Genomic DNA, 26,686 nt, shown 5'->3' with positions numbered 1-26,686 from the left:
ATCATGCGTGCGGGATTTTCCAATTACGCACCTCCTCATGTGAGGCCGTTGGTCAAAGGGGATCATTGTAGTTAGTGTACTGTCGTCGTGTACTGTGTATAGTTGTTGATCTATGATGCACTGCTACTGTATATGAGATGCTTTGAGCAATGCTCCGTGCATGACCATTATGTAAATGAGCAATAAACTGGAAAACTATGCTTACAATGGGAGGCTTTCCATGAGGATTAATGATCATGTTGAAGTTGACAAACATAATGAAAATGTTGCTTTAACATAAGTAGTTTGATGGGACTGCAGATTAAAAAAAAAAAAATGTTGATTTTTTTTTGGGGTCTGATTTCAATCGTACAAGGTTAATTTCCCATATACACAACATGATACAAATGTCCGCTTTATTCCTATTGTCCATTTATTATATTCTTGTTGATCCACATGGAAAGCAACCTATTGTCAGTGCTGGATATGTCATTATTTTCCGGTGCGAAGCAGATGACAGTCATTTAAAAAATAAAACATTTTTGTCCGCTGTGACATTTATGACTTGAGCTTGTGCAACATAAACATAGTTTGGTTTAAGTAAGTTTCTTGTTGTGTTCCCAAGTCAAGTCACATAGCATCCGCTCCTTTTATTAAGTACAGCAAGTTGAGGCATTTGCACAGGAATTCGACATCTTTTCTTTACCACGTATACAAGGCGACATAATATGCATAAAAGTACCGGGAATATACTTGAATGCATGTACTTTAGTGTTCTTTTTCCCCCCCCCAGCTCTAACACAGAGCTAAATACAGTGTAAAGTCTACATTTGCATGAGTCAGACCTTTTCTAACATTGCTTCCGTTATTCCATTGTCATCGAGAGAGAAATCGAGACGATTCCTGGATTTAAGAGCATTCTGAGTTTGGGAATGGATCCGGTACTGTAAACAGGGCAGTCCCTCTTTCCGTGTGGAATGTTTGCAGGTAAACCGCAACCTCATGTCACTCCTCGTTTGCTTTGACCTTTCAGAACAGCCACTGCCGCAGTCTGAGTTTGTACGTCCTTTTTTTTTTTTTTTTTTTTTTTTGTTATTAGCCATCGGAATTGCCATCTCCCCTGAAAAACAGTTTTTAAAATCAAAGTGCACAGGAGTAGCAGATAAAAGCAGGACGAGTGAGTGGGGAGGTATGATGGCTCTTCCTCAGCAGGTAAAAGGGTCTTAAATATTTTACGATTGAGGTGGGATCTTCTGGCCAGGCACAAAAAAAAAAACTTAAAACCCTGCAGATTCTAGAGGGGTGGACCAAAGGACTGGCAGGGGATGTGATGCGGACGGAGCACGGCCTTAAGCTCAGGTGTAACGTGGCATCTCGCACTGTTCACAGCGGTTGAGAGCAGGGTGGTTGAGGAACGTGCAGCTGTCGCAGCTCCACTGGGCACCTTCAAAGTCCTCGTCCCTCTGTGGCCCCGGCACTGGTTTGGGGCAGTGGTCCCCTTTGGACACGTAGAGACACATCAGTCAAGTGCTGCGTTACAGCATATGTGTGTGTGTCTATTTTCAAATGTAAATATTATATAGATATTGAATGCACTGTACCTCGCTCACCTTTCTTTTCTGGTTTGGGTGGCACCACTGGTCCAGGCTGAATGTTGTCATAGAAGTTGTTCATCGCTTGTGGATCGAACTTCCCTGTGGCGCAAGAAGATTTCCAAGGAAAGCTTGTATGCATTCTTTATCATACACAAACATCACAAGTCATGTGACATGTTGACACAAGTCTTGGGTATTTTAAACAGGGACATCTATCGAGATCAGGTACAGGCAAGCTTTTACCTCAGGGGCCGTTACAGGTTTTCCTTTTTGAAGACATGTATCTTGCCCCAAGTTAGCAGCATCATATTTTGCTCTCTAACATATCCGTGAAGGTCGTTTCAATGGGACAGAAGGGGAAATAATATGAATAAATGATGTTGAAATAAAAAATGACTGCCTGCGATAGAATTAATACTAGGAAATAAATGAAGGAAAGTCATTAATCATATTTAGGTGGGGTGTTCCTCACACAAAACAGCTGTTATGTCTACATCCTGGGGTTAGGAGAGTACGGAGGGAGTGGCGACGCACCGCAGCCACACGCTGGTCACTGACCCAGTAAGCAATCACCAGACTAATTCCGATCATCGAAACACTTTAGTACGCAACTGTCTGAGGATGAAGCTTCGTCCATCACACAATTGTACGCTTCAGGGCTTGGCTGTTTAAACGTCAACGCTTTCAAATTAATCAGTGTTGTTGTTCAGGGCTATGGGGACTTTTGCACGTATTGTTTTGTGTGGCTGTGCACGTGTGCGCGTACCTCTGGACTGCAGCAAATCTGTCTCCTTCAGGGTGCAGTCGATATCAATCTGAAGCTGTCTGTTAAGACTTCGCAATCGAGTCATCTCCTCAGGCTGCGGCAGATAATGCAAAGACAGGAGCACAAATAGAAATAAATTATACTGAAACATTCCGTCTCCATGTCACGGAAGCTCCTTGACAAAAGGTTGGCAAGCACTCACTCTGGGGATAAAGCTGGTCGAGCTGACTCGTCTGAAGCGTCTTTGTAGAGCGTCGTATTCCATGTTGTTGACGTCCGACTTGAGCTGCTCTAGTTTTTGCCTCTCGAGCAGTAGCTCCTTCAGAAGGCGTTCCATCCTGGCTCGTTGGTGGAGCAAGAGAGCTGGAGGGAAACAATTTGATGAGAAGGCGATAATGAAGGAGAGGGACAGAAAAAGAAAAAAAAGCGCTAAACCATCCGACGCCATCTATTCAATCATCTAGTTTCATTTTTTATACAGCTGAGCAAACTAATACCTGCAAGTCCCATACCTTGAGTGTAGGCATAGTCATCTGAGCCTGAGCTCGAACGTCGCGGCATTTGTTGCAATTGAGAAGCTATGTTCGCTGGTAGAGCCGAGATGGGGAGGATGGGCGGCGGGGCGGCGCTGCTGGCCCCGAGGTCCACGATGTTGAGCAAAGATTCCGCCTCCGCCACGGGAGGCGAGCCGGGTGGTCGCTGGGCCTGTCCCCCGGGGGAGACTTTGATTTTGAAGGTGTAGGCCGACTGGCCCGGCTGAGGTGAGGAGCTTGGACGGGGCCTTACGGGGCCATGATGCGGCAGGTATATCCCGGGGTGGAAAGGTGATGCCGCCGCAGGTACGGTCATTGACACGCCCCTCGAAGGGGAGCCGGGTGATGGACTGGTGGCCATATAAAGTGCGCCCTGGGGGTGGGGGGTGTGCACGGGGGAGTTGCTGCGAGGCCGTGGGCCCTCCAGAGTAATCTCAATCTGGTTCTTAAGGGAGCTTTTCGGGTGATAGGGTCTGTAAACGGGAGTCTGCGGCTGAGGTTGTGGCTGGTGATGGTAGGGCATGCTGGGAAGAGTTGGCGAGGTAATGGGGTGGAAGACATATTGCTGGTGCTGGGATGTCGGCTGGGCTTGGGGCTGATGCTGGGGGGAGCCGTAAGGCGAGCTATAAGTGGGGGTGCTATACGGAGACTGGTGATAAACAGACGTGCCCGAGGAGGACCACGGCGACGGCTGCGGGCTCTGGGAGGGTGAGGGTCGAATATAAAGGGTGGTATTGCTGCTATTAGCATAGTGCCCAGGGGTTATCTGCAAAGCCTGCGGGGCATTGGGTATACTTTGCGAAAGCGTGACTGTGATAGGGTTCATAGTATACCGTGAGACCGGGGAGAAGGTGGGAGACATACCCTGAATTGTCGGTGGAGGAGTGGGAGTGCTGGCTGAACGGCTGTGGTCGTTGATGAAAAAAGGATTGTAACTCGGGGAAGGGGCCATCGTGGCAGGTGCCGACATCGGCTCAGGATAACTGGGTCTCTGGGGGTCAATGTGAGTGTCACTCGTGCTGTGGACAATAGAGCGCCCCGCTCCGCCATTTGTTTTGCTTGCTTCTGAGCCCGGGTAGCCCAAGCTTATGTGGAGCATGTGATTTCGACCCAGGCGCCCCTCCTCCGGACTGTGATGGAACTCTCCGTAGAGGTATCGATTACTCTCCTGGGCCAGCAGGTGGCAGCAGAGATCAATGTTATTGTTGTTCTAAAACAGACAGCACAATTTCAACCACAACGTGTTAGAATCTGCACCAATGTTTACTACAGCGGGGTACTTATGAAACATTTTCCTCCAATTATTGTAATAACCCAACAAATGAATCACCAAACTAATATTAGAGGGTGATGTGCAACTCATAGGTATTGGAATATTTACTGCATGGCCAATAGTTGATACTAATTCCAATAGTAACTCCACCCTTGTATTTTGCCAAGAGAGTGCAGATACTCCTGTTTGTAAAATAACAAATGACTAATGGTAACTGCCTCCTATTAACAATAAAACATCATCCTTGTAATGCCACCTATTATTCCCAGCAATGCCACCTATTATTCCCATGTGGCACACTCACTGGCCACTAACTTAGGTACGGCTGCAAAATCTAATGAGGTCTTGTATCTTTGAGATAAAGCAAACTCATAAGTGTAAACCAGTTATTTTAAAAACACCCCTTAGTGTGATGCAATGGAGTTCTACACAGCTGTTCATGCAAATGATAATATACGTAATGAAAGTCTTTCTCTGATAGTGTCAGTAAAAGAAATAGCATTGCCATCTTTACAAAGGCAACTTAGTATAAAGGTGTCCCTTAACATGCTCCAAAGCTGCTTTGCTTCATTGTTTCATTTGCACAAAGCTTTGCTGGAGCATGAAAAACGAGTCAGTCCTTGATCAGAACGTAAAACACGCAAGGGATCAATGCAGTCAAAACGTGCCAAGCCTGCCGAGACAGGAACATAATGTAAGCATAGTATTACTTTCGTGTTGTCATTCCCCGGTGTTTACACTTGTGGATTTATTTCCATGCAATTTGTGCTTCTGCACTGACCGTGCAGAAAAGACGGTTTTTGTCTTTTGCCAGTGTAAACACACCGTATCTGATGTGTGACTTGAAATGCACATGGCAGAAAAATAGTCCCCCCACCAAAATTAGTTTGAAATTGTGCAGGTGAAACTAATGAAGTGTTCAATGAGGCCATGCCATTCAGAATTATGGAATGATGACAAATTAGAATGATCAATGTCGAGGGAGAAATTGACGTGGCGCCCAAAACCTAAATCAAGAAAAATGGGCAGGGATACACGACTGGTTCACTTGTGCAGGGTGTAGGCATGTACCTGCAGAAGGCATTGCGACACCACTCCTTCTGGGATCTCGGGGAAGCGCTGCTTGAGGTCCTGCAGGATGTGATAATCAAGCTGAGAGCCCCCCTGCGCCATCCTCACCCAAAACACCCGCCAAGCCACGGATCCCACAGCCGCAGACACTCAAATGGCCAATATCCTCTCATCCCCTAAGGAGGCTAAAAAGGGGAACAAAAGACAAACGCTGTCACTGGGAGTGCGCGCAGACATCATATTAAAACGAAATGCCTGTCAAATGTTGGGCCAGAGTCAGTGAGTCAGCTGAGACTGTGCAGATCAGACAACTTAGAAAGCCAAAAAGCAGGTCTTAAATTATTTCACTCTCGAAAAGGAGTGGTTTATCTCGTCACATGATCACACAATTGTAATAAATTGTACCTAAAGTCAGCTTTTTTTATCGTTTCACTTACTCTGTTGCACCAAGACACATGCCACGGCTTGCTAACTAGCTAGTGATCAACACAAATAAAAGTGCGATACAAAATCCCCACGCATGTCATCATCTTCCTGCAACAAGCGAAAACGTGAAATGCATCGTTTTTCCTCAGCAGTCAAAGCATGGCGAATGAGCTTTGCCCACTTCTTGTCTTGGTTTCGTGCTAACGCCCCGAATGCTACCACTCGCTCGGTGTGTTGCTCAGCTGTCAAACGATCAGCTTGTTGATAAACTGGCTAAGCTACATGCTAATAGTAGCCAGCGCTAGCTAGTGATTACATCGTGAAACTTACCATTTTTAGAGAGGTTCTCTAATATGTCAAAACATGGCGTGAGTTTCGAGGGCAGTTGTGGTGTCTTGAAAAGAGTGCCTCTGGTGTTGTCAAAAATTAGAGGATGCAATACAACTTGTAGTTTCACATTCCACTAGGCCCGTGCCACTGGACTGCATTGCACGCGAGGACACTATCCTCTCGCGATAACTGATTTTCCCGGACCAGGAAGTTGTTCAAAATGCTTGCTGTCAAATGTACGCATGCGTGACATTTGCCAAGCACAGTCGTTGCTTGTTCAAAGTGATAAATTGCGAATGATGGGAGCAAGTCAAAGATGTGCAAATAACAAGTGAAGCAAGTCAATATTCAATTCTCAAGCATCCCAAGTTATTGTGTGTGATTGTGCTTGGTAATAAGAGTTTTCTGCGAGTTTAGGCGATACCTGTTGAGCGGCTGAACTGTTCTGCTTAAGTTGAGCTGAGCCGGATAAATAATTTTTTTTACCTCCCACAGAAATATTTATATTCCAAAAAATCCATTGCTTCTTATCTCTGCTGGTTTGCCAACTCAAATCAAGAACCGTTCCAAAATATTTTTTGTGGTTGAAAAACACTAACCAGAAAACACTATTGTGTAATCTGTTCAGATAGAACAAACATATTTTTTTATATATTTACAAACATGTAACATACTGAATACATGCAATTAGCATTAAAAAGGTGGATATTGTTATTACTTGTTGTTATTACCAATTCTTAATTTGCATTTTATAGTTTTTGATTCCTCATTCTTACTGTAACATGCACCAATGTTTATTAACACGTCTGGTGTGTCCATCCCTATAAGAACCTATATTCCTATAAGTTGGCTGCACCCCCCAAAAAATGCTGTTGGTGTTGTCCTCCAGCAGCTGAGAGGAAGATCCCAGTCTGACTCAGTTTAACTGTCCTTCCAGTGTTGATCAGTTTCCACAGCTGTGCTGCTATTTCAAGCCGCAGCCTCCCTAATGCCCCACACGACTCCAAACAGTGGAAGACGGAGCCAAGCGTGAACTTTCATATACACCAGGGAAAACCTCAAGAGAAAAACCTTCTGCCTGTCAGTCAGTCCATGGAATTTAAATAACACTATTATATAATGCATTAAAGGATATAATTCATGTTCTCACTGTTGCGCTTTTGTGATTTCCCTAAGTACACATTAGCTGGAGCTTTGACCTGCTGGGGTTCCCCCAGACCACAACATTTTAATGAACGCAATGAATGAACCAATAGGAATGTTTAGCTCACTGAGGTTCATGGTTCAAATCTGGGCTATGACGTTCCAGCAGTGGTTGCATGTTGTCACTGGTTTTCTTTGGGGCCTCCAGCTTCCTCCAGTATTAAAAAAAAAAAAAAAAAACATCCATGAGAGATTGACTGATGATTTTTGGGTCAATATTGCTTCTGTCACCATATAGTAGAAAATAACAATAATATTTACATTAGGGCAGGCATGCTGGTGTTCCTCTCAACTGATTAGTGAGGAATCCTGGCTGGAGCAGGCCAAGTGGGAGATAGTGGTGCTTGAGGGTCATATTTTCAACAATGATGTATTCAAAACACAACAAGCCACAATGACGTGAATTTGTAATAATCTTTTGGGGCAATTAAGGCAATATTCCAGGATTCCTCAAAAATCGGTTTATGTGGACTTTGGGTATATTTCCTATGTTAATTTTAACTTCTTAACCGTGGACCAAAAAATGTCATTATCAATATGAACAACATATAATGTAAGGACGCATGTTCGTCTATTTTGTATTTTAGGCTCGACGTATTTTTGCAGCTGCGAGCGCAGACCATCCGGACAAGCGTCTTCCGCGTGCACGCGCGCGCAACAGCTGAAGCGGGACCGAGCGTGGAATGCGTGTCCACGAGAAAGTCACCAACTTTTTTATGGAAAGCGCACGTCACCAACAGCGACCACCATTCCTCTTTGCACCACCAGACTGGACGCCTTTGGCTCCACACGAGCGTGTTCTGGGGATTATTTATTTAATTTTCTTCTTGAAAAGAAAAACACCCACTAGAGGTAATTTCCTTATTTTATCTTATTCCAGGTGTGTTGCAAGCTACATGTGGGACATTTATTTTAGCAATTACAGTAAATATGTTATTCAGCTACTTTTGTGTTATTACTGAGAGGAATAAAATTCAAAAGTTGTGTAAATTTGAATTAAAAGGCCAATTATTCATAATCAAGTCTCAGTAGAAAACATTTTAGCTTGTTGTTGTATTTGTGTTACATTACAGCTTTTGTAGGGTTGTTCTGCTACAATAAGTTATTTTCTCAATTCAAAATGATACATTTTGAGGGCACACAAGTGGATCTTATACAAAATCAAAATATTTGACCCTGTATAGGGCAATGAGTAATATTGATAGCTCACGAATGGATTCCATAGGCCTCACAATATTGATAACCATATGAATGACCCTATCCAATCAGTGATTATAATTTTGAAAAAAATATTTGTATTTATAAATCTGTCCAACAGCTTGGAATATATACAATAGTGCTTTAAAACTTTAGGCCCTAACTTTACAGTCACAATGGTTTTCTGTTTATGTTGAATCTTACCACATAAAGTATTTAAGGGCACCTTTAAACAGTGACAGTTTTAGCGTTGGCTGATTGACTGTCCTCGATCATGGTGTTGTTTGGGCCTTTGTCTGGCCATTTTGTCAAAGGCCTGTGGGCCGACGTGGAGGCCATTGTGAACTCTGCAACTGCCTATCTCTCATCAGAAATAGCCATGATCACATGTCCCCCCCCCCAACTCCTAAAATGTGCTATAAATAGCAGCCAGCACCACGGTACTATTGAAGTCTTCCCCAACATACTGCGGAATAGTGCATTTGCTAAAATGGTGGTGAAGTCATAAAAAACTGCTCCATGATAAAACCTGCAACACAAATACTATTATAGAGAAAATGAAATACCTTATATTTTGAAGTCCTTACCATTTTTGTCCTTTTGTTATGCAGCTCAAATTAAAACCAACTTGCCACTTTGATTTAAACATGGCTGAGGTGGCGCAGGTTGAAGCAGTGGTCAAAACAGAAGATGTCCCAAGTAAAAAGGAACATGTGAGCAATGCAGATGAGAAGACAAAGGAGGCACCTGACGCACAGAAGAAAAAGTCTGGTGAGACACACGTGAACGGCGTGGAACACAAGGGGAAAGAGAAAACTAGTGTCGATAAGAATAGAAGAAAGAAAACCACAAAGGTTGTTGAGGAGGAAGCGCCACGTGACGCAACGGAAGAGAAGAATATTTCTGATGTTATGCTCAAAAAAGAGGTGAGGCGGCTGGAGAAGTTATCGCCGTTTACATTAACCAATCACTTACTAGCTTCTCATCTTTTCACTGTTAAATGACAGAGACTGCTCCAAACCAGAAAACCCGTAGCCAGAAGCTATGTGCCCAACACGAACAAAGACAAGAATGACGTGACGGGAAAGTTTGAAGCAATGCAGAAGGCCAGAGAAGAGCGCAGCAGGCAGAGGAACAGAAATGAGCAGCAGAAGAGGAAGGACCAGTACATCAAGGAGAGGGAGTGGAACCGCAAAAAGCAGCAGGTCAAAGCCGATTAAGCCCACTAACCTGCGAGTGTGCCCCGCATGGTGTGATGGATGAGGCACGGCCCACCAACCACTCTCCGTGAGACCCTGCGACATATAACACATGCTTTCTCTTGACGTTGTGTTTCAGTTTTAGTTTGATGACAATAATGGCACAGGGTGTCCTAACAGTGACCATACACTTGCTGTTTTCTCATGTCGGTCTGAATATTATGTAACAAACTAGAAAAAGGGGAAGTGTATTGTGCCTTGTGGGACACCCATTATGGTATCATTTTTTAACACAAACAGAGTGCATGATGAATTGCTCAGATCTTGCGTACAATCCATATCACAATTGTTAAAAAAAAAAATCCAGGCATCCATTTTCTATAGCGCTCATCCTCATTCACATTCCCTTAGCTAGAGCCGGACTAGCAAATGCATGGATAATTTCTGGCATAATAAATGTGCATATGATGATGAATAAGAATTTTCTAGACTCAAAATTAAAATCCCAAACATTAGGACGCCCAGTTGAGACAAACTGTGCCCGAGAAGTACAGTGGTGAAATAGAAACATTAATACACTGGGATTATTAGTGATACTCGAGCAGAACTAAAGTCTATGTCCCCTGCCCTTCACTAACTGGCCTCACTGCACACACATAGTAGGCTCATCTGCTCTCCGTGCAACGGCCCAATCAAAATCCAACCTGCAGGTCACATGACCCACTTATTATCAGGGATTAGGCCTCTGTTCTTGCAGAGCATCGTGGCTCCCGAGCGATCGAGGAGATGATCCCGTCTAAAGTGTAAACACTCACTCCTTCTCCAACTGACACTTTATAGATAAAAGAACTTCTGGCTTCCAGCGATGAGGAGGATGAGGTGAAGCCGGCAAAAGTGGAGAAATCCTACGTCCCCAAAATCACAGGTGAGCCACTCAACTACCAAAAGAAATGGAAGGTGAAAGATATGAGTTTGTGTTGTTGAATCCTCAGGTAGTGTGAAGGGGAAGTTTGCCGAAATGGAGAAGCAGCGGCAAGAGGGGGAGAGGAAGAAGATGGAAGGTGAGAGGAGAAGGAGGGAAACTCAAGACAATTTGGAAAAAGACAAAATCAAAAGGGAATTGGCCAAGAAGGCAGCTGAGGTAAGTACAAATAAGATTCAAATTAAAAACATGACTCAGCTACAATAAAAAGCAAATGGATTTTCAGTAAAAGCAAATTAAATATTGGTGGGTATTTATACCTTCAGAAAGTCTGCAGACGTTATGTAATGGTGCCAGACAGGTGATTACAAGCCATTGAGCATAGCTATCCTATTTTTGCTCTCATTATCACCTACATAGTTTGTTTCTTCATTTTTTTTCTTTTTCAAAAGGCACCCAAAATAATTTTTAGGACGTTAAAGGAAAGGCTTGAGATTGCTCTTCGCATGGACTGTTTTGTCTATCCACCTATTATTGTCTCGTGTTTGTCCTGCTTAGAGTTGACCTGGTCATTGAGAAACAAGCTGCCAGGTGTAGACAGCATATGACTGGCAACTGTTTCCCACACCTCCTGGTGAGCGTAGACCTCCTCAATGTGCCGCCAAAATTAGACTGTGTTATCTGTAACAGACGTTCATACTGACACAAACACAAATGGCCACAGACTGACATTCTTAGCCTTGCAACTGACTTGACCAATATTCATAGAGAAAAGTAGGTTTAAATAATTTAAATTATTCAATAGGGCTTAATCAGGGGTGTCAAACTCATTTTGTTGCGGGCCGCATTGTTTCCTTCGGAGGCCCATTATGACTGTCAACGCCTGATATTATATACAATATAAGCTACACAAGAAACGAATGAATAACTTAGTAGCTTTGAAATCAGAGACTAGTAAACACTGTTCAAATAGTTCAAAAGGATGAATAGAAATGTCATAATTATAGAAATAGTAATAAGTAATATAAATAGCCAGGAATATTTGTAGTTTTTAAAAGTGAAGACAATTTGCAATTTTAGTATTGACACATGAAGTCGATCCATGAGTTGTCTTCGCGGCCCACATAAAATGATGTGACGGGCCGTATCTGGCCCCCAGACCTTACGTTTGATATCGATGGTCTAAATGATGATATGAGTAGAGGTCTTGTGATGTGACGGCTGTGACAAAGTGCAAAGGCTCGAACTCATGATTACTTTATGTCTCCTACAACTGATTCAAATGATCAGGTCATCAATGAGCTTTGAAGAAGCCTGATAGGGATCATGATCATTTGAATCAGGTGTCTTGGAGGAAAGAGACCTGGTGAAAATTCAGGCAAGCACATTTTGAGATTTGAATTTCCTCCAACGTTGCTGACAGACAAAATGTGGAATTACAGGAAGGAGATGACAGCATCTTGGTTCGTGTGGTTCCCACCAAGCCATCACGAGCTCCAGGCAGAATCAAAGTGAACTTTGAGGATATGGAGAAGAACCGAGAAGAGGAGTTGAAGAAGTCAGCGGAGGAAGAGAAGAAGAGACGCTACGATGAAAACAGACGCTCTTTCAGGGAGGCCAAACGACGCTCCATTGTCCCTGAGGTCGGAACGTAAAAAAAAATTCATATGCAAGCTTTATTTTTACAGCTAGCATTGAACCCTCCTTTTTTTTCTGATAGGATGAAGAGGAGACCGCGGAGAAGGTGCAGGTGACTCCAGGAAAGTTGAAAATGACGTTTGAGGAACTGGAGAAGGAAAGGCAGGAGCAGAGAAAAAAGCAAGCTGAGGAGGAAGCCAAACGTCGCCTCCAACAAGAGAAGAAAGCTTTTGAGGAGGCTCGACTGGGATTGGTAAATGTTTCCAAATGAATTCACTTTCGTTCTTTTGGTCTGAGTGATTGTTTCAAGATCTCGTAAGTGGGTGTTGTGACCAGTTAGTAACCCTGTTAGTAACCCTGCGTCTTTCCAGGATGAAGATGAGGAAGGCACTCAAGCAACATCCCCGGACGACAAGGAAGACTTCCGACCCGGAAAACTGAGATTGAGCTTTGAAGAACTTGAGAGGCAACGAGTCGAGGAGGAGCGCAAGAAGGCAGAGGAAGAAGCCAAAAGACGAATGGAGGAGGAAAGAAGAGCTTTTGCTGAAGCCAGAAAGAGCATGGTAAATATTGATTGATAGAGTCCTGTACAGTAATCAATTAAAAAGTATGTCCCAATACTTTTGTCCATCAGTTGTGGACTAAAGACTTGCGTTGTCACACAGCTTGTCGACGAAGACGACGAGGCTCTGATGGCCTTACTGAACCTGGAGGGCAGCGAACCTGGAAAGATCTGCGCCAGTTTTGAGGAGCTGGAGCGCCAGAGAAGAGAGGAAGAGCAGAAGAAGGCAGAGGAGGAGGCCAAGAAGAGATTGGAAGAGGAGAAGAGGCTCTTTGCCGAGGCACGAAAAAGCATGGTAAGTCCGCACCACCAAAGACTTCGACTGTTTTGAATCCGTCTCACTCTCTCTATTTTATTAATGTGTGTAGGTTCTGGATGACGAGGGTGATTTATTGAGGACGGAATCGCAGGAGGCGCTACACCCAGGGAAACTGGAGATGAACTTTGAGGAGCTGCTGAAGGAGAAGGAGGAAGCCGAAAGGAGACGCAAGGCAGATGAGCGCAAACAGAAACTGGAGAAGGAGAAGCAGGAGTTTGAACAGCTACGGCAAGAGATGGGCGAGGTTAGATGCTATCAGAGTTGGAAATATACATATTTTTGCCCCCGTCCCAATACTTTTGTCCAAACAAAACATCCTTTCTCTATTTCACAGGAAGAAGTGAATGAAAGCTCCAACATTGTAAATAATGAGTACGAAGAGTTGACCAAACTCAAGAGGACGGGCTCCATCCAAGCCAAGAACCTCAAGTCCAAGTTTGAGAAGATCAAGCAGTTGACTGAAGAGGAGATTCAGAAAAAGATTGACGTGGAAAGAGCTCGGAGGAAGGCTGCCGATGATGAAATTAAAGAGAGAGAAGCTGAACGCTTCCAAGAGGTATGATCTGAAATACCTTAGCTTGCTACAAATTATGGTTGTGTGAGGTCACCAAAACCTCGTATGATGGAGACAATTGTCCCATTTATTGTTTTTAGGAAGACGACGAAAGCCAAATGACTTCGGCGAGAGGTGAGGAGTCTCCGTTCAAACAGAAGGTGGACATGCGAGCCAGGTTTGAACAAATGGCCAAAGCTAGAGAAGATGAGGAGAAAAGGAGGATAGAGGAGCAGAAGCTACAGAGAATGCAGTTTGAACAACAGGAGATCGACGCTGCCCTCCAAAAGGTACCTTTGCAAGAAGTCTTCGCGGGCCACATGAAACCATGTGGTGGGCCGTATCTGGCCCCCGGGCCTTGAATTTGACACCTATGTTTTTCGTCCACTTGTAGAAAAAGGACGACGACGTCGAGGACGAGGCAAGCATCGTCAACGGCTCCTACGAGGACGACGAAGATCAAGCCAGGTCGGGGGCCCCGTGGTTCAAGAAACCTCTCAAAAACCAGTCTGTGGTGGACTCGGAGCCCGTCCGCTTCACCGTCAAGATCACCGGAGAGCCAAAGCCGGAGGTGACCTGGTGGTTTGAAGGCGAGATGCTCCAAGACTGCGAAGACTATCAGTACATCGAGAGAGGGGAGACGTACTGCCTCTACCTGCCTGAGACCTTCCCCGAAGACGAGGGCGAGTATATGTGCAAGGCGGTGAACAGCCGAGGCACGGCGGCGAGCACCTGCATCCTCACGATAGAAAGTAAGAGCACCCTGGTGTGACCGACAGCATGCCTGCATGAAACATCTAAGCGGACTGCATGCTCCTCTTCTTCGGTAAATGAGCCACAGGTAACAGCGCCTCTGTTTCTGTTTTACAGCTTATGACTACTGAGGTTCTTCCGACTGCTGGGAAATTTCCCTGTTGTCAATTTCATTTGTCCCTCAAGAGGGATGCAAGTGGAAGTATGCTCGGCATTCCTAAGGGAGGCATACACAGAAATACGTAAAGGCAGAATGTTTACTTGTCAATTGGTTGTAAAGTTGAACTTAATAATGAAGGGCGTGACCTGTGCCAAAACAATAACGAGATTTTTGTTTAGTCGCATACAGGTTTGCAATTTGATATGAATCTTCTGCAATAATCTCAAATCATTTAATCAACCATGTGGATGTAACGTTTTGTTTTTCAACATACCAGCAATTGTTGTTGTGATGCTCACCTGAAGTGACACTGACATGGTATAATTTTCTTTCATTTAATTTAACACTTAAATTGAATACATCATAATAAATCAATTTTTCAAGCTTTTAGCCATGTCAAAATGTAAAGTGAAGAGCCACTCCCATACTGCCCCTGCCAAAAAAAAAAAAAAAAACACGACCATTTACACAGAGCAGCTGTCCCTGCAACTTGATTTTGGTGCATCACATAAATATGACAATATCTTTCCACGTACCATCTGCAATGCAATTAGATCACCATTGTGCCAAAGGTAACATATAATCATATAAAAGGTGAAAAAAAGGTCAAACGCCTAAAATAACATGATACAGTAGTGAGTCTCTTGACAACGGCTCTATCATATTGTAAAAAAAACAAAAACTGAGCATCATCATTTTAATTAAAATTGTTTGATTATGTAATCATCCTCTGAAATGCCCTTTTGTTCTTTTAAGTTATTTTTACTTGTATTGCTCGTTACATTTGATATGCAGTTGTGCTGGACGGTAGTTAATTATTTCATGGTGTGACAAAGAAAGCATAGGCTTGTGTTCTTATTTGTCATACATTTTAGGAGTAAATGTTTTAATAAAATGATGAATAATAGCTGCACTTGGTGTCCTTTATTACACGGACAAAGCCTGCAGACTTGGTGTGTGCCTTTTACCTTTAGACAAGCGCTGGGGATCCACACCTGAAATAAAAATACAGCATCATTGATTGTGAATGAGATTTTTCAAAATGCACACAAAAAGTACAACAATCTACAGTAACACATTTAATGTTCCTTTTATGTTGAGCATTCTGTTTGGCTTTGGAGCTAAGTAAACATCTAGAGTAAAATCGTCTTTTTCTCCTAAGATTAAAAAAAAAAAAAAGGTAAAAATGTATTAAGTATAGTATTGGCGGGTGTTAAATAAAGCACGTATTGGTACTTTCTTAATATCTTCTTTTTTTTTGCAGGTGTATCAATGTGACCCCATTGATTTTTATTTACAAGATATGTCTGCTGCCTTGTTTGTATCATCACCATGGTAACGTACGTGGGCGCGCTTTAGCCGGACGGAGCAGGATTGCTCTCGATTAAAAGCAAAACAGTATTTATTTTAGTATTGGAATACGTTACATAATAATGTAATTCTTATACTCACACATATATAATATTTGAACATTTTTAATTTTCCAAGTTTTGGAAAAACCAAGCGGAGCAGAGCCAACAAGGACGCGCACGTACTGAAACGTAACACGTTTGCCTACGTCATCACAAGACCCCGCCCACTCGCGACTTATCCAAATACTGTTTATATACGGTATGTTTCTTATTTTGGTTTTAAGGAGTTATTTCGTGGATGTTTTCTCTATTCTCGTCAAATACGTTCACTCGTGTGTGCGTGTGCGTGATTTAGCAGATCACACTGGCAGTGAACGCGAAGCAAGTCGGCCGCTTCTTGTGTGCTAGATCGTTGCAAAGCTGGCTCAGTTTTCTCCACAGCGATGGTCATTTGTGTGGAGGAGGTGTCCGCGTCCCTCGTGCGGGAATATCTGAGCAGAAAGGTACGTTGAATGACGAGTTGAGGGGAGAAAAACATTCTAGTCTGTGCTCGCCTTTCCCCTTTTCCATCTCGAGAGCAGACTGCAAGCTTTGATCGCGCACCCAGAAATGGAAGGCTTCAAAAATTTCGTGTCGCTTGATCATCCTACACATGCATGCTACAAATCTCAAACATTTACAGAAATTTCCAGTTAACCATCGGATAATATCTTAATGCTCACCTGTAATCAACGTGCAGGGACTCAAGAAGACGATCGCGTGCATGGATGAAGAGCGTCCACGCACACAGTCCAGCATCAACAACAGATCCCACTTGAGACAAGTTCTGCACATTGAGGATCTGTACAGAGCAAATAAGGTCAAGATCTTCAAAAATTTCCACACAGCACATATTACACATTTATGTGCTATATTTACCTGCTAACGACATTAATGTTACTACAGGCTCAGAGTTCACCTTTGAGGACTTTACTGGAAATCATTGTCAAGCATCACGTTGAAGGTCACAAAGATGACCCGATGGCCTGTGAAGGCAACGACAGCTCACTCTGTCTTCTTCCTGCAAAAACTCCGTCGCAAATGAACGAAAGCAACTCAGATCACAGTTCAGCGTCTTTTGTTTCTGGTGACCACATCAAATTAAGGTAGTCAATAAATAGGTTTATGACTAAGTTATATTGTTTTCCTAAAAACTAAACGGAATGTCCCTCACAGGTCACATGACAAGGAAGCATCCTCGCCTCCACGGGTGGTACTGTCACTTGATAGACAGGGAATTATGAACCACAGTGAAACTAGGACGTGGTTGAATGCCTCAGTAGATGAAACCCGCCAGTGTAGGATGACGTCTCTACATGATCACGATCGCCTTACTGAAGCTGTAAACAATTCTCCCGTCAATGAAGTCAGTCAAAGGAGCCGACCCAGTCGGGTTCGACGCGGTATCTTGGCGGGACCGATATCCAGCACCCTTCAGGTACGAACCTGATTGGCGCTTCTAAGAAAGACACCTTGAATCATCTCTCACTGTCGTGTTTCAGGAGTCAACCAAACAACGGCAGAGTCGAAAGGTTGTCACCCCTCAGCTGCCGTTCAGGAAAGAAGAGGAACCCAGACAGTCTTGGGATAGACTGTCAGGGAAAAGTTTCCAACAAAATGTCTTGAAAAAATCCCAAAGTGATGCTACAGAGGGAGTGAAGAGCTTGGAGGAAGAGGGAGAAGGCAGATATGACAAAAAAATGTAAAGCCCTTTTATTTAACTGCACATCAAACTATTTTTGTGCTCATGATTCTGTGTCTTCTCTTGTAGAGTGAAGTCCAAGACGCAGCCAAATGTGAGAGATTTGTCTGAGTTGGTGTTAGGTAAGTTTTTGTTTTAATCTTTTTCAGGGGTAGCACGGTGGACTAATGGTTAGCACATCTGCCTCACAGATGAGAGGTTCTGGGTTTGACGGCTTTGTGTGTGGAATTGATTTATTTTCTCCAATATATTGCAATTTGAATCTTCTCGAGACACCTTTTGATCTGCTATAGCTGATGACGCATTTAATTTATTTTATGTTCAGATGACATTGACGACGAGCTGCCAGCATTCCCCAAAATATCCATCAAGAACACGGCAACTGCAGCGAGCAGCCACACAGTCCGTCCAATGGACCAACACACCGCCTCGGTTGTTGTTGATTTACACCATGGGGGGGGATCAAATAAAGACCAAAGATATATTTATTTTTGCTTTTGCTGTGCCCAGGAATTGAAATCAATTCTACTTGGCTCAAGTCTCAAATGTTTCACCGTCGAATGGCGAAATCAGGGCTTCGCGTTCTCCGACACGCATGACTTGAGATATGGAGTGGTGCAGAAAAAGGTGGCCATAACATTACTTCAGGGGTGTCAAACTTGTTTTTCTCGCAGGCCGCATCGTAGTCATAATTCCCCTCGGAGGGCCATTATGATTGTCAACGTCTTCTATATACAGTATAGGCTACAAAACAAACTGATGAATAACTAGTTTTAAAATCAGGTCAAATATTTTAAAAAGACATACGGCAACAAAAATTGCAAACAATAGCTCTATTTTTTTAAAAGTGAAGACAATTTGTAATTTTAGTAATGACACAAAGTGCAAGATTTGTCTTCGTCTGCCACAAATGATGTGACGGGCCGTATCTGGCCCCCGGGCCTTCAGTTTGACACCAATGTAGTACTTTAACTGTCACAAAAATATATTTTTCCTGTGCTCTTAATATGTTGTGTGTTTATTTCCTAGGGTGGTCCTTGTGGGGTTCTAGCTTCCATCCAAGCTTTCGTTTTAAAGAAACTTCTCTTTGAAAACATAGACAGTAGTTACACAAGACTTCAGTATGTTGTACTTTCCTTCCATATGTTGCATTATTCACTATTACACATCATATTATGTCTAAATCAAGCTTTTCGGTGCTTCTTTACTTTGTAGCCACTTGACCTCCATACACAACTTTTGTTCTCAGGCGTTTAAGGCCAACAAATGCAACCAGAAGAAAATGTCTGGTTTTAGCTATGGCTGAAGTCCTGTGGAGGGCCGGCGACGAGAAACAAGCCACAGTAGCAATGTAAGAGTTTTGAATCCTATTTAATTGCAGCCTGTGCCTTCTTTCCAATATTGCAAATGATGGTACGTGTTCAATAAATTTACATTCTCTTTTGTTTTAAAACAGAAACTCGGGAAGAATGCTTTTCACTCCAAGCGGACATTACAAATCTGAAGGAGTGCTTGAAAAGGTATAAACATGCTTTTGAACATCTCATTAAGTACAAATTGTGGAACTTTTGAAGTTAAACAAAATGCAAAGCTAGAAATAATTATCTCAGATGTTTTGCTCATCAATTGAGTAGTAATGTACACATTTTGACTAGAATTTTGTTTGTTTCTTTCTTGCTTGTTTTAGATCAACTGTTTCACAGTGGACAGCATTAAAAACCTGCAATCACTACTGGAGCAAAACATTGAGCAGGTAGGTGAGCTCCTGTGTTGTCTCCTAATAAAAATAGACATTATTACCGTCAAATATGGCCGCTCATTTTAGGAACAGACAAATAAGAAAAACATTAACTTTATGGTCAGGCTCAACTTCAAATAATGTATGCTAATGTACCTTTACTGCTCTATCATTTATCCAGTTTGAAACAGGGGAGCTGGGATGTCTACTGCTGACCATATCTGCCGTCCTGTCTCGATCTATTGATAAGTATGGAACATAAAAAGACAATTTTCAATAAAACAAAGTAGACAAATCACAGTTTTTTCTTTAAATAAAAAAAATCTTTTGTCAGACTGAAAGAAGATATGGACGTGGCCACCACCGCACTCATTGGTGCTCATGGCTACTGCACTCAAGTATGCAAAGTTGCATATACTTCTGTATTTTTTCCAACATGGTGCTGTAATACTTTGTTCGTCCCATTACCTTTTGTATTTGTGTCAACCAGGAGCTTGTCAACCTTCTGCTGGTGGGACGAGCAGTTTCAAACGTCTTTGACGGCAATGTGGAGCTGGACTCGGGCAACGGCAACTCTACGCTGCTCAAGGGCATTAAATCTCACTGTAATATTGGCCTTCTGTCCCTGTTTGAACATTATAACATCTTTAAGGTGAGCCACTTTTATTCACATTTACAAACACAAGTACTTAACATTATAATAATAAAAAAAAGCCATTTGAAAATCATAAATCCCACCACTTTCTCTTTTTCGAGTTTCAGATATAAAATTCAAAGCCTATCATAATTGTCTTCAAAGAAAAATGTGAATGTGTTCCTGTTATTATTGCCTCGCCGCAATCAAGCAGAGAATGATGCCAAAATGCATTTTGAGATAATTGTAATCAAGACTGTGATTGCTGTAATGTTCCCTTAAAAGGTTGCCTAAGGGCAGCCCTTTTGAAGTACTCGTCTTTTTAACAGTCTGTTTAATTTCTTTTAGGTTGGAGACTTTCTGAAGAACCCCCTTTTCCCCATTTGGGTTGTGTGCAGTGAAAGCCACTTCAGTGTGCTGTTTGGCCTGCAGGAGGAGCTGTTGACAAATCAGGACAAAAGTGCAGAGTTCGACCTGTACTATTATGACGGCTTGGCCAATCAGCAGGAAGAGATCCGCCTCACTGTCTGTGAGTCAACTTTTTTTTTCCAATTCTTGGTGTAATTAAAATGTATGTTTTAGTAAAAAAAAAAAAAAAATAAATCATAACATTTTTTTTTTTAGCTGTCGGCAAATCAGATTTGAGCTGTCAAGATGCTGATTTAATTCCTCCCCTGGAACTCTGCATTCGAACAAGGTGAGCCTGTTTGCTTTTAAAGCAGTTTTTAAAATTAGTGAGATAAAATTGCTATAATGAATGAAGATACATAGTTAATGAATGAAGATACATAGTTAATCAAATAGACTATCGTAGCAATGATTGTCTTCGCTTCAGTTTAGTAGCGGTGGAATCATCGAAAGCTCCAAAATAGTAGATTGTGGAACTATAGGCAGAATCTAATTAGCATATTTTCTCGTTTTCAGGTGGAACGATGCATTTGTGAGTTGGAATGACACAGAGCCAATTCTATGAATCCGTGGGTGATTTCATAATACTTTTCTAAAATGATGAAGTATCAGTACATTCCTTATCTATGTTTTCTCAGCACGCATTCTAAGTTTGACACGTTGATGCCTGTACTTTTTCCCTCACTCAATGCGGAATGCTGCTGGTTATGATTCATCATATGACTGCATAGCTCAAATACTTGATGTGGTTGATTAGAAGACTCCTTAAAAAACAATTTTCTTTTTACGCATTATTAACATTCTGGATACAAATGCATATTCATAATCACATTTTTTATATTTATTAAAAAAGCATAGTATATTGAAAAACAAATAGAAATTTTATTTTGTTCTATTTTTATTAGGTTCGGCTGCAGCTTTTAAATAATTGATTTACCACAGAGGCCTTTAGCTCGTCATCACGCCCAGATAGTTGTTCATATTTTTTAATCGAGGTGAGATGCATTCTACTTCTTAGACTAGTTGGGGAAAAAAAATCACGTCTTAATGTTCAATATTTTTCATTTTGTCTTAATGTACAACTGACCATATGTGTTGAATCAAGGACAGAGAACAAAAGTGAAGTGTTCTAGAATGATGATGTTCTGACCTATCTTTATTTTTATTTCACTCATCTGGAATGTATACTGTAATAAAATGATTTAATCACATAACGGTGCTTATGCATTTCCATCCTTGCGCTATCTCCCAAAATAATACATTAAAAATACAATATCCAAATGCAATTGGGAATTAATCTTCAATGAGATTGTTTCGCATACAGTTATAGCTAAATATAATATATTATACAGTAGATGAGTCACTGTTTAAAATTATTGCAACGCACACCTACCAGACACCTACACAAGCTAATGTGATATGAAAAGCTGTATCAGGAATTCTTCCTTTTAATAATGCTCATTCTTAATTGACACGACCAGAGAAAATAGAATACGTCAAAAATCTATGACTATATTTACTGTAATGCAGAGCATCATGCAGATTGTCTATATTTTTTTTCTTGATTGTTGACGTTCTGTCTCCCTCTGGTGATTATTGTTTTTGACTATCTTTTTGATGGGTTGTACCTGTTTAGTGATTTTTTTTTCCTCGGACGTTGTGGCAGGTTTAGTGACAATAAAAAAGATTCAATTAGGGTTCTTAATCATTTTTAAGACATGCATTTTAAATATATTTTCCCAATCACAATTATTGATAAGGAAGAATCATTGACAAAATAAAATAACAAAATTGCTATCTATTTAATAGAACTCTTCTACTGGCTCTCATTAGACTGCACAAGTGCTCTTAAGTGGCATTGTGAAGTCATTTTCAATATTTGGGGGAAATAATTTCCAAAGAGAGAAAAGAGAATTAATTGACTATGCACAGATGCTGACCGTGTGTGTCATGGTGGGGTATTCAGGGGGTGGTGTGAAGAACTTGTACCAACACCTCCAGCTCTTGGGATCAAAGGCAGTGGCACAGCTGGCACATGCATGCATGCATGTTTTTTTTTCTTCTCAGTACTTCACTAGTGCATTTGAAATGACAAAAGCTGCTTCTCATCTATTTTCATGAAAAAATAAGACATCAATTTTCAAACTGATAGTAATGTTGAGTGATAGTATGTTATTGGTGAGTCACTGACATTTTTTGTGCTATGAGTTATTGAGAAAATGCTGTATATCAATGAAGATGCGATAATGACTTTACAGCCATCAAAGCTGTAATGCGATTGCTATAAATAAAGCTGACATGCTCGAAGGAAGCCTTGGGCACTATTCAATTGGATTAAAATGTTCAGTTTTGCCAAAGAATTTCTGGTGCATATTACAGGGAGTGGAATATACGTCATAAGGAGCTATGTTTAGGTTTGAGGTCATGCTCGTCATAATCTTGCCAGAAACGTTGGCGTGGGAAGTGTTTTAGTGAGAGCCAAAAAGGTTAACCAAATTACAAATGTTTATATGCTTTGGAAGCCACTTGACAGTGAGGTTTAATTCATGAGGAGATGTTTTTACAAATTGAAATCGTCTCACACTCAGCACCTGCAAACATGCATCCAAGGGGTGGGACTGATACCTGATTTAGTTCCCGGCCATAAAGAGACTACACAAAAAAAACTGGATGAATCAGCGATTTAAGTTTGATTAGAAGTTTGATTTTGAAAAACAGGTTCATCCAACTGTCCCTCAATAAACACGTCAGACCAATATCTCAAAGTAAAGCCACAAGCTCGCAAAAAAAATCAATAAAAAAAATTCTCTAAAGAGCCTTGATACAGAATAAGCCAACAACTTCCAAGCTAACAAAGCTGCACTTGAAGGACAATATCAGCACTCTTTGAAATAGTATCAATGAACCAAAATACCAGCAACAGTGTGTGAAAACCTTGTGAAGACTTCCAGAAAACGTTTGACCTCTGACATTGCCAACAAAGGGTATATAACAAAGTATTGATATAAACTTCTGATATTGATCAAATACTTATATACACATTCACATATACACATATATGTGAAGATGTATATACTATGTATACACGTATGTATATATGTATACATGTCTAGGCGTACGTATATGCGTATAGTATACTGTATTTTCCGCACTATAAGGCGCACCGGATTCTAAGGCGCACCTTCAATGAATGACCCATTTTAAAACTTTGTCCACATATAAAGCGCACCGGATTATAAGGCGCATAGAATAAATAACTCAACGTTGCTCAAACGTTAATGCAATCACAATATAGTAACACTCGAAATAGTGAAAACAATAACAATATATCAATAACTCAACGTTGCTCAAACGTTAATATCACACAACACACAAAATAAACACGTAAAGCTTACTTTAATAAATCAGTCCTCATCCACGAATCCATATTTGTTAGAGTGGTGCTCACTCTAACTTGTTTTGCAAGACCCACACGGGAGACAATTAAGTCCTTTTAGACACCTGCAGGTGGAGAGTCATTCCTCGCTGTGCGTACAGCGATGATCGAATGAGGTCTCCCTCTGGACTCCTGCAGGAGCATTTTTATTAAGAGAAACAGGGTGGGGGTGACAGTGGACTGGATAGAGAAGAGAAAGCCCTTGACCTCTAGTCAAAGCATAGCAGGGGGAGTTTTACGACGTTGTGTAGGATGGGACAAGCTAGGTTATTTATTACAGGTTACATTCCAACATAAGCATAAAACTAATCTAGCTAGGTTATTTATTAATGGTTACATTCCAATGCATGTGCATATATATGTATATGCTTCTAAATGTAAAAGCGTATACATATATATCAATCACAAAAATAAGCTGTCTTGAATGAAATGACATGCATGCTTTTAGAGCATTGGAAGTTCAAGGATCAAATTGCATGAGTAAATCAATGAAAAAATGTTGGTGCGAGGGGGATAAAGATTTGGTTCAGATGGTGCAGGCTGACAGGAAGCAAATGGTTTCTGCGGACAATTTATTGCGGTGGTATTTCTCAGTGGTAGCAGAGGAGGTTTGGTGCTTGTGTGTAATTGTGTTACAGCCCTCCCACATGCCGTCCCAAGCGCATCTTCTGTCTCCTCTCTCAATCTAGGCTGTTTGTCTCCAGATAAGCGATATCCTCTTCAGATTACCGACGTGCATCCGTGCCCCGGCCACCCAGAGGCGAAAGGGATCCCGAATGTGTCCCCATGAGGAGCATGCTGTATTTTTAGCTGGCTAATCCTTTTATAGCTGGAGCGGAAGCCACCGCCACTGCTTGCCTATGGTTCAAGTAATTATCACGTGTCAGGGAAAAGCTTTGATGGAGATTAAAGTTGGGGAATATAGTTAAAACTTTGCCAATTGATGCACTGTACAATGGTGGAAAAATAATACCGTATTTTCCGGACTATAAGGCGCACCTAAAAACCCAAAATGTTCTCAAAAGTCGACAGTGCGCCTTATAGTCCGGTGCGCCTTATATATGGACCAAATTCCTAAATTTAAACTGGCCCAAAGCATTGTGTCATGAAATCAATCATAAGTGGCCCGCTGAAGACTATGAATCATGAATCAAAAAGACCATGTAGTAAAGTAATTTGTTGCGTCTGAAGTTGAAATAAAAAAGATAAAAATGGAGAATGATTTGATTTGGATAAAAAATCTGACATGATGCATTAATGGTGCCCCTTATAGTCCGGTGCGCCTTATATAAGGACAAAGTTTTAAAATGGGCTATTCGTTGAAGGTGCACCTTATAGTCCGGTGCGCCTTATAGTCCGGAAAATACGGTACTCCTGGAAATTATTATTACATTTTTATGCTATATTGTACATTAGATGTACTAGTATGTCTTGAGCAACGGTTTTTGCACCAATTTCCAAGTAAAGTGGTGTAAAAGATCTGTTTATCAAAAACAAAACATTTAATATTTTTGAAACTAAGCTTACATTACAGTTTGAACTTTAACACTGTGGCTAAATCAACAGAGAAACTGTAAATAAGGATCTGATTAAAACACATTCACATTAAACAAAAAAATAATCTTTGAGGACAGGCACTATATAGAAAATTTTGAAATAAACTGTCACTTCAAAAAGCCATCAAAACACACCTGGATGAGAAATGAGCTTCTGTTATCTTTGGCTAAGCCTGTTTCTTTCTCACTTTCTGTCAGTACCCAGAGGAAAATCCTATTTGCTAAATATTTTTGTTGTGAACTACCCCCACCCATTAAATAGCCGCTAACTGTTCCCGAGGCGCGGCTCTGAAGACAGGACAGATGGATGGGATGGACAACGGCAGATCCTGTTTTCCTGGTTATGTCGAATTTTGTGACAATGAGATACTGTGAGGACATTGTCTAAATTCCCTACTGAGATGGTCTCTTTTAGATTTGGATTGAACGCGCAAGCCTTGCTCTGTTCAACTTTCGGGAAGCTTTGAAAACAAACATGCAGGATTTTGGATGAGTGGAAATGAGCAATTTTCACATTTGGCACAAATTGAAGAAATCCACTTCCAGTTCTAGGTTTGTTTTGATAGTTGTCAGGTTTAAACTGTGTAATGAATGCTAGACACATGCCAGTAATTGCAGGACTCTGATGAGTGAGAAGAAGAATGTTCAGCCTTTTCATCATCATAAATCAAAATACTATCTGAATGAGATACACAAAAAAAATCTAAAGTGCAGTGGAATAGTTCAACTCAGGTTCGTTGTTTGAAAATATTTTTTCCCGGTGTATTATATAGGCAATGTTCTTAAATTTTATACAAGAGGAAAAAATACGTTCAACAATAGATGCCATTCGAGGTGAGACAGGAATCTCCATGGACCATGATGTTACCAGATAACATTGTGATCTGTAAGTGAAAGTAGGGAGCAGGTGAAAGGAAATCTAGAGAGGTGGACGTATGCCCTGAAAAGGAGGGGAATGAAGATTAACCAAAAGAAGACAGAATACATGTGTGTACATGAGAGGGAACCAAGTGGAATGGTGAGACTAGAGGGAGTAGAGCTCCAGAAGGTAAATTATTTTAAGGACTTAGGGTCAACAGTCCAGAGCAACGGAGAGTGTGGAAAAGAGTTGAAGAAGTGCATCCAAGCAGGGTGGAACGGAAAAGTATCAGGGGTGATGTGTGATAAAAGAGTAACAGCAAAAAATTAAAGGAAAAGTGGATAAGACAGTGGCACTGGGGAAAAGACAGAAGGCAGAGATGGAGGTGGCGGAGATGAAGATGCTGAGGTTCTCTTTGGGAATGACGTGGTTGGATAAGATCAGGAACGAGTGCATCAGAGGGACAGGGCGTTTTAGGTGTTT

The 26,686-nt window shown here is 41.6% G+C and overlaps 3 protein-coding genes and 1 long non-coding RNA gene across 6 annotated transcripts; 2 read left to right on the top strand and 2 right to left on the bottom strand.

The window, feature by feature from the left end:
- Positions 1 to 604: 604 nt before the first annotated feature.
- tab3 (TGF-beta activated kinase 1 (MAP3K7) binding protein 3) lies at positions 605 to 9,050 on the bottom strand. Of its 3 annotated transcripts, none has more exons than XM_037248874.1 (7): positions 5,974 to 6,160; positions 5,218 to 5,402; positions 2,853 to 4,083; positions 2,543 to 2,703; positions 2,341 to 2,434; positions 1,590 to 1,673; positions 605 to 1,477 (listed from the first exon to the last, which is right to left on the bottom strand). In XM_037248874.1, exons 2-7 carry the CDS (start codon positions 5,317 to 5,319, stop codon positions 1,335 to 1,337), a joined length of 1,815 nt encoding a protein of 604 aa, XP_037104769.1. In that variant the 5' UTR covers positions 5,320 to 5,402; positions 5,974 to 6,160; the 3' UTR covers positions 605 to 1,334. The 3 variants fall into 3 exon arrangements, with proteins under 3 accessions (XP_037104769.1, XP_037104770.1, XP_037104771.1); XM_037248875.1 differs by lacking the exon at positions 5,974 to 6,160 and adding an exon at positions 5,655 to 5,882; XM_037248876.1 differs by lacking the exon at positions 5,974 to 6,160 and adding an exon at positions 8,961 to 9,050 and having other exon boundaries at positions 615 to 1,477.
- nexn (nexilin (F actin binding protein)) lies at positions 7,871 to 14,353 on the top strand. Its single transcript, XM_037248851.1, has 13 exons — positions 7,871 to 8,028; positions 8,985 to 9,299; positions 9,381 to 9,578; positions 10,413 to 10,497; positions 10,565 to 10,713; positions 11,937 to 12,137; positions 12,215 to 12,385; positions 12,504 to 12,695; positions 12,798 to 12,989; positions 13,063 to 13,257; positions 13,348 to 13,569; positions 13,668 to 13,856; positions 13,961 to 14,353. Exons 2-13 carry the CDS (start codon positions 9,021 to 9,023, stop codon positions 14,336 to 14,338), a joined length of 2,451 nt encoding a protein of 816 aa, XP_037104746.1. The 5' UTR covers positions 7,871 to 8,028; positions 8,985 to 9,020; the 3' UTR covers positions 14,339 to 14,353.
- On the bottom strand, positions 9,576 to 16,851 carry LOC119121407. The gene is made up of 4 exons (XR_005097672.1): positions 16,750 to 16,851; positions 16,554 to 16,672; positions 15,448 to 15,474; positions 9,576 to 9,668 (listed from the first exon to the last, which is right to left on the bottom strand). It is a non-coding gene; the product is annotated as an uncharacterized LOC119121407 (long non-coding RNA).
- mindy4 (MINDY lysine 48 deubiquitinase 4) lies at positions 16,031 to 21,563 on the top strand. Its single transcript, XM_037248863.1, has 18 exons — positions 16,031 to 16,334; positions 16,571 to 16,690; positions 16,777 to 16,976; positions 17,047 to 17,308; positions 17,373 to 17,572; positions 17,642 to 17,694; positions 17,898 to 18,004; positions 18,083 to 18,199; positions 18,602 to 18,693; positions 18,822 to 18,923; positions 19,029 to 19,092; positions 19,260 to 19,325; positions 19,492 to 19,559; positions 19,645 to 19,708; positions 19,801 to 19,962; positions 20,293 to 20,473; positions 20,569 to 20,641; positions 20,869 to 21,563. The coding sequence occupies exons 1-18, from the start codon at positions 16,275 to 16,277 to the stop codon at positions 20,915 to 20,917; spliced, it is 2,040 nt and encodes a 679-aa protein (XP_037104758.1). The 5' UTR covers positions 16,031 to 16,274; the 3' UTR covers positions 20,918 to 21,563.
- The last annotated feature ends 5,123 nt before the right edge of the window (positions 21,564 to 26,686 follow it).

The sequence above is a fragment of the Syngnathus acus genome, chromosome 4 (assembly GCF_901709675.1).
Source record: "Syngnathus acus chromosome 4, fSynAcu1.2, whole genome shotgun sequence".
Classification (NCBI taxonomy): domain Eukaryota; kingdom Metazoa; phylum Chordata; class Actinopteri; order Syngnathiformes; family Syngnathidae; genus Syngnathus; species Syngnathus acus.
The sequence above is the reverse complement of the archived record's forward strand: the minus strand, read 5'-3'. Positions and strand labels throughout refer to the sequence as shown.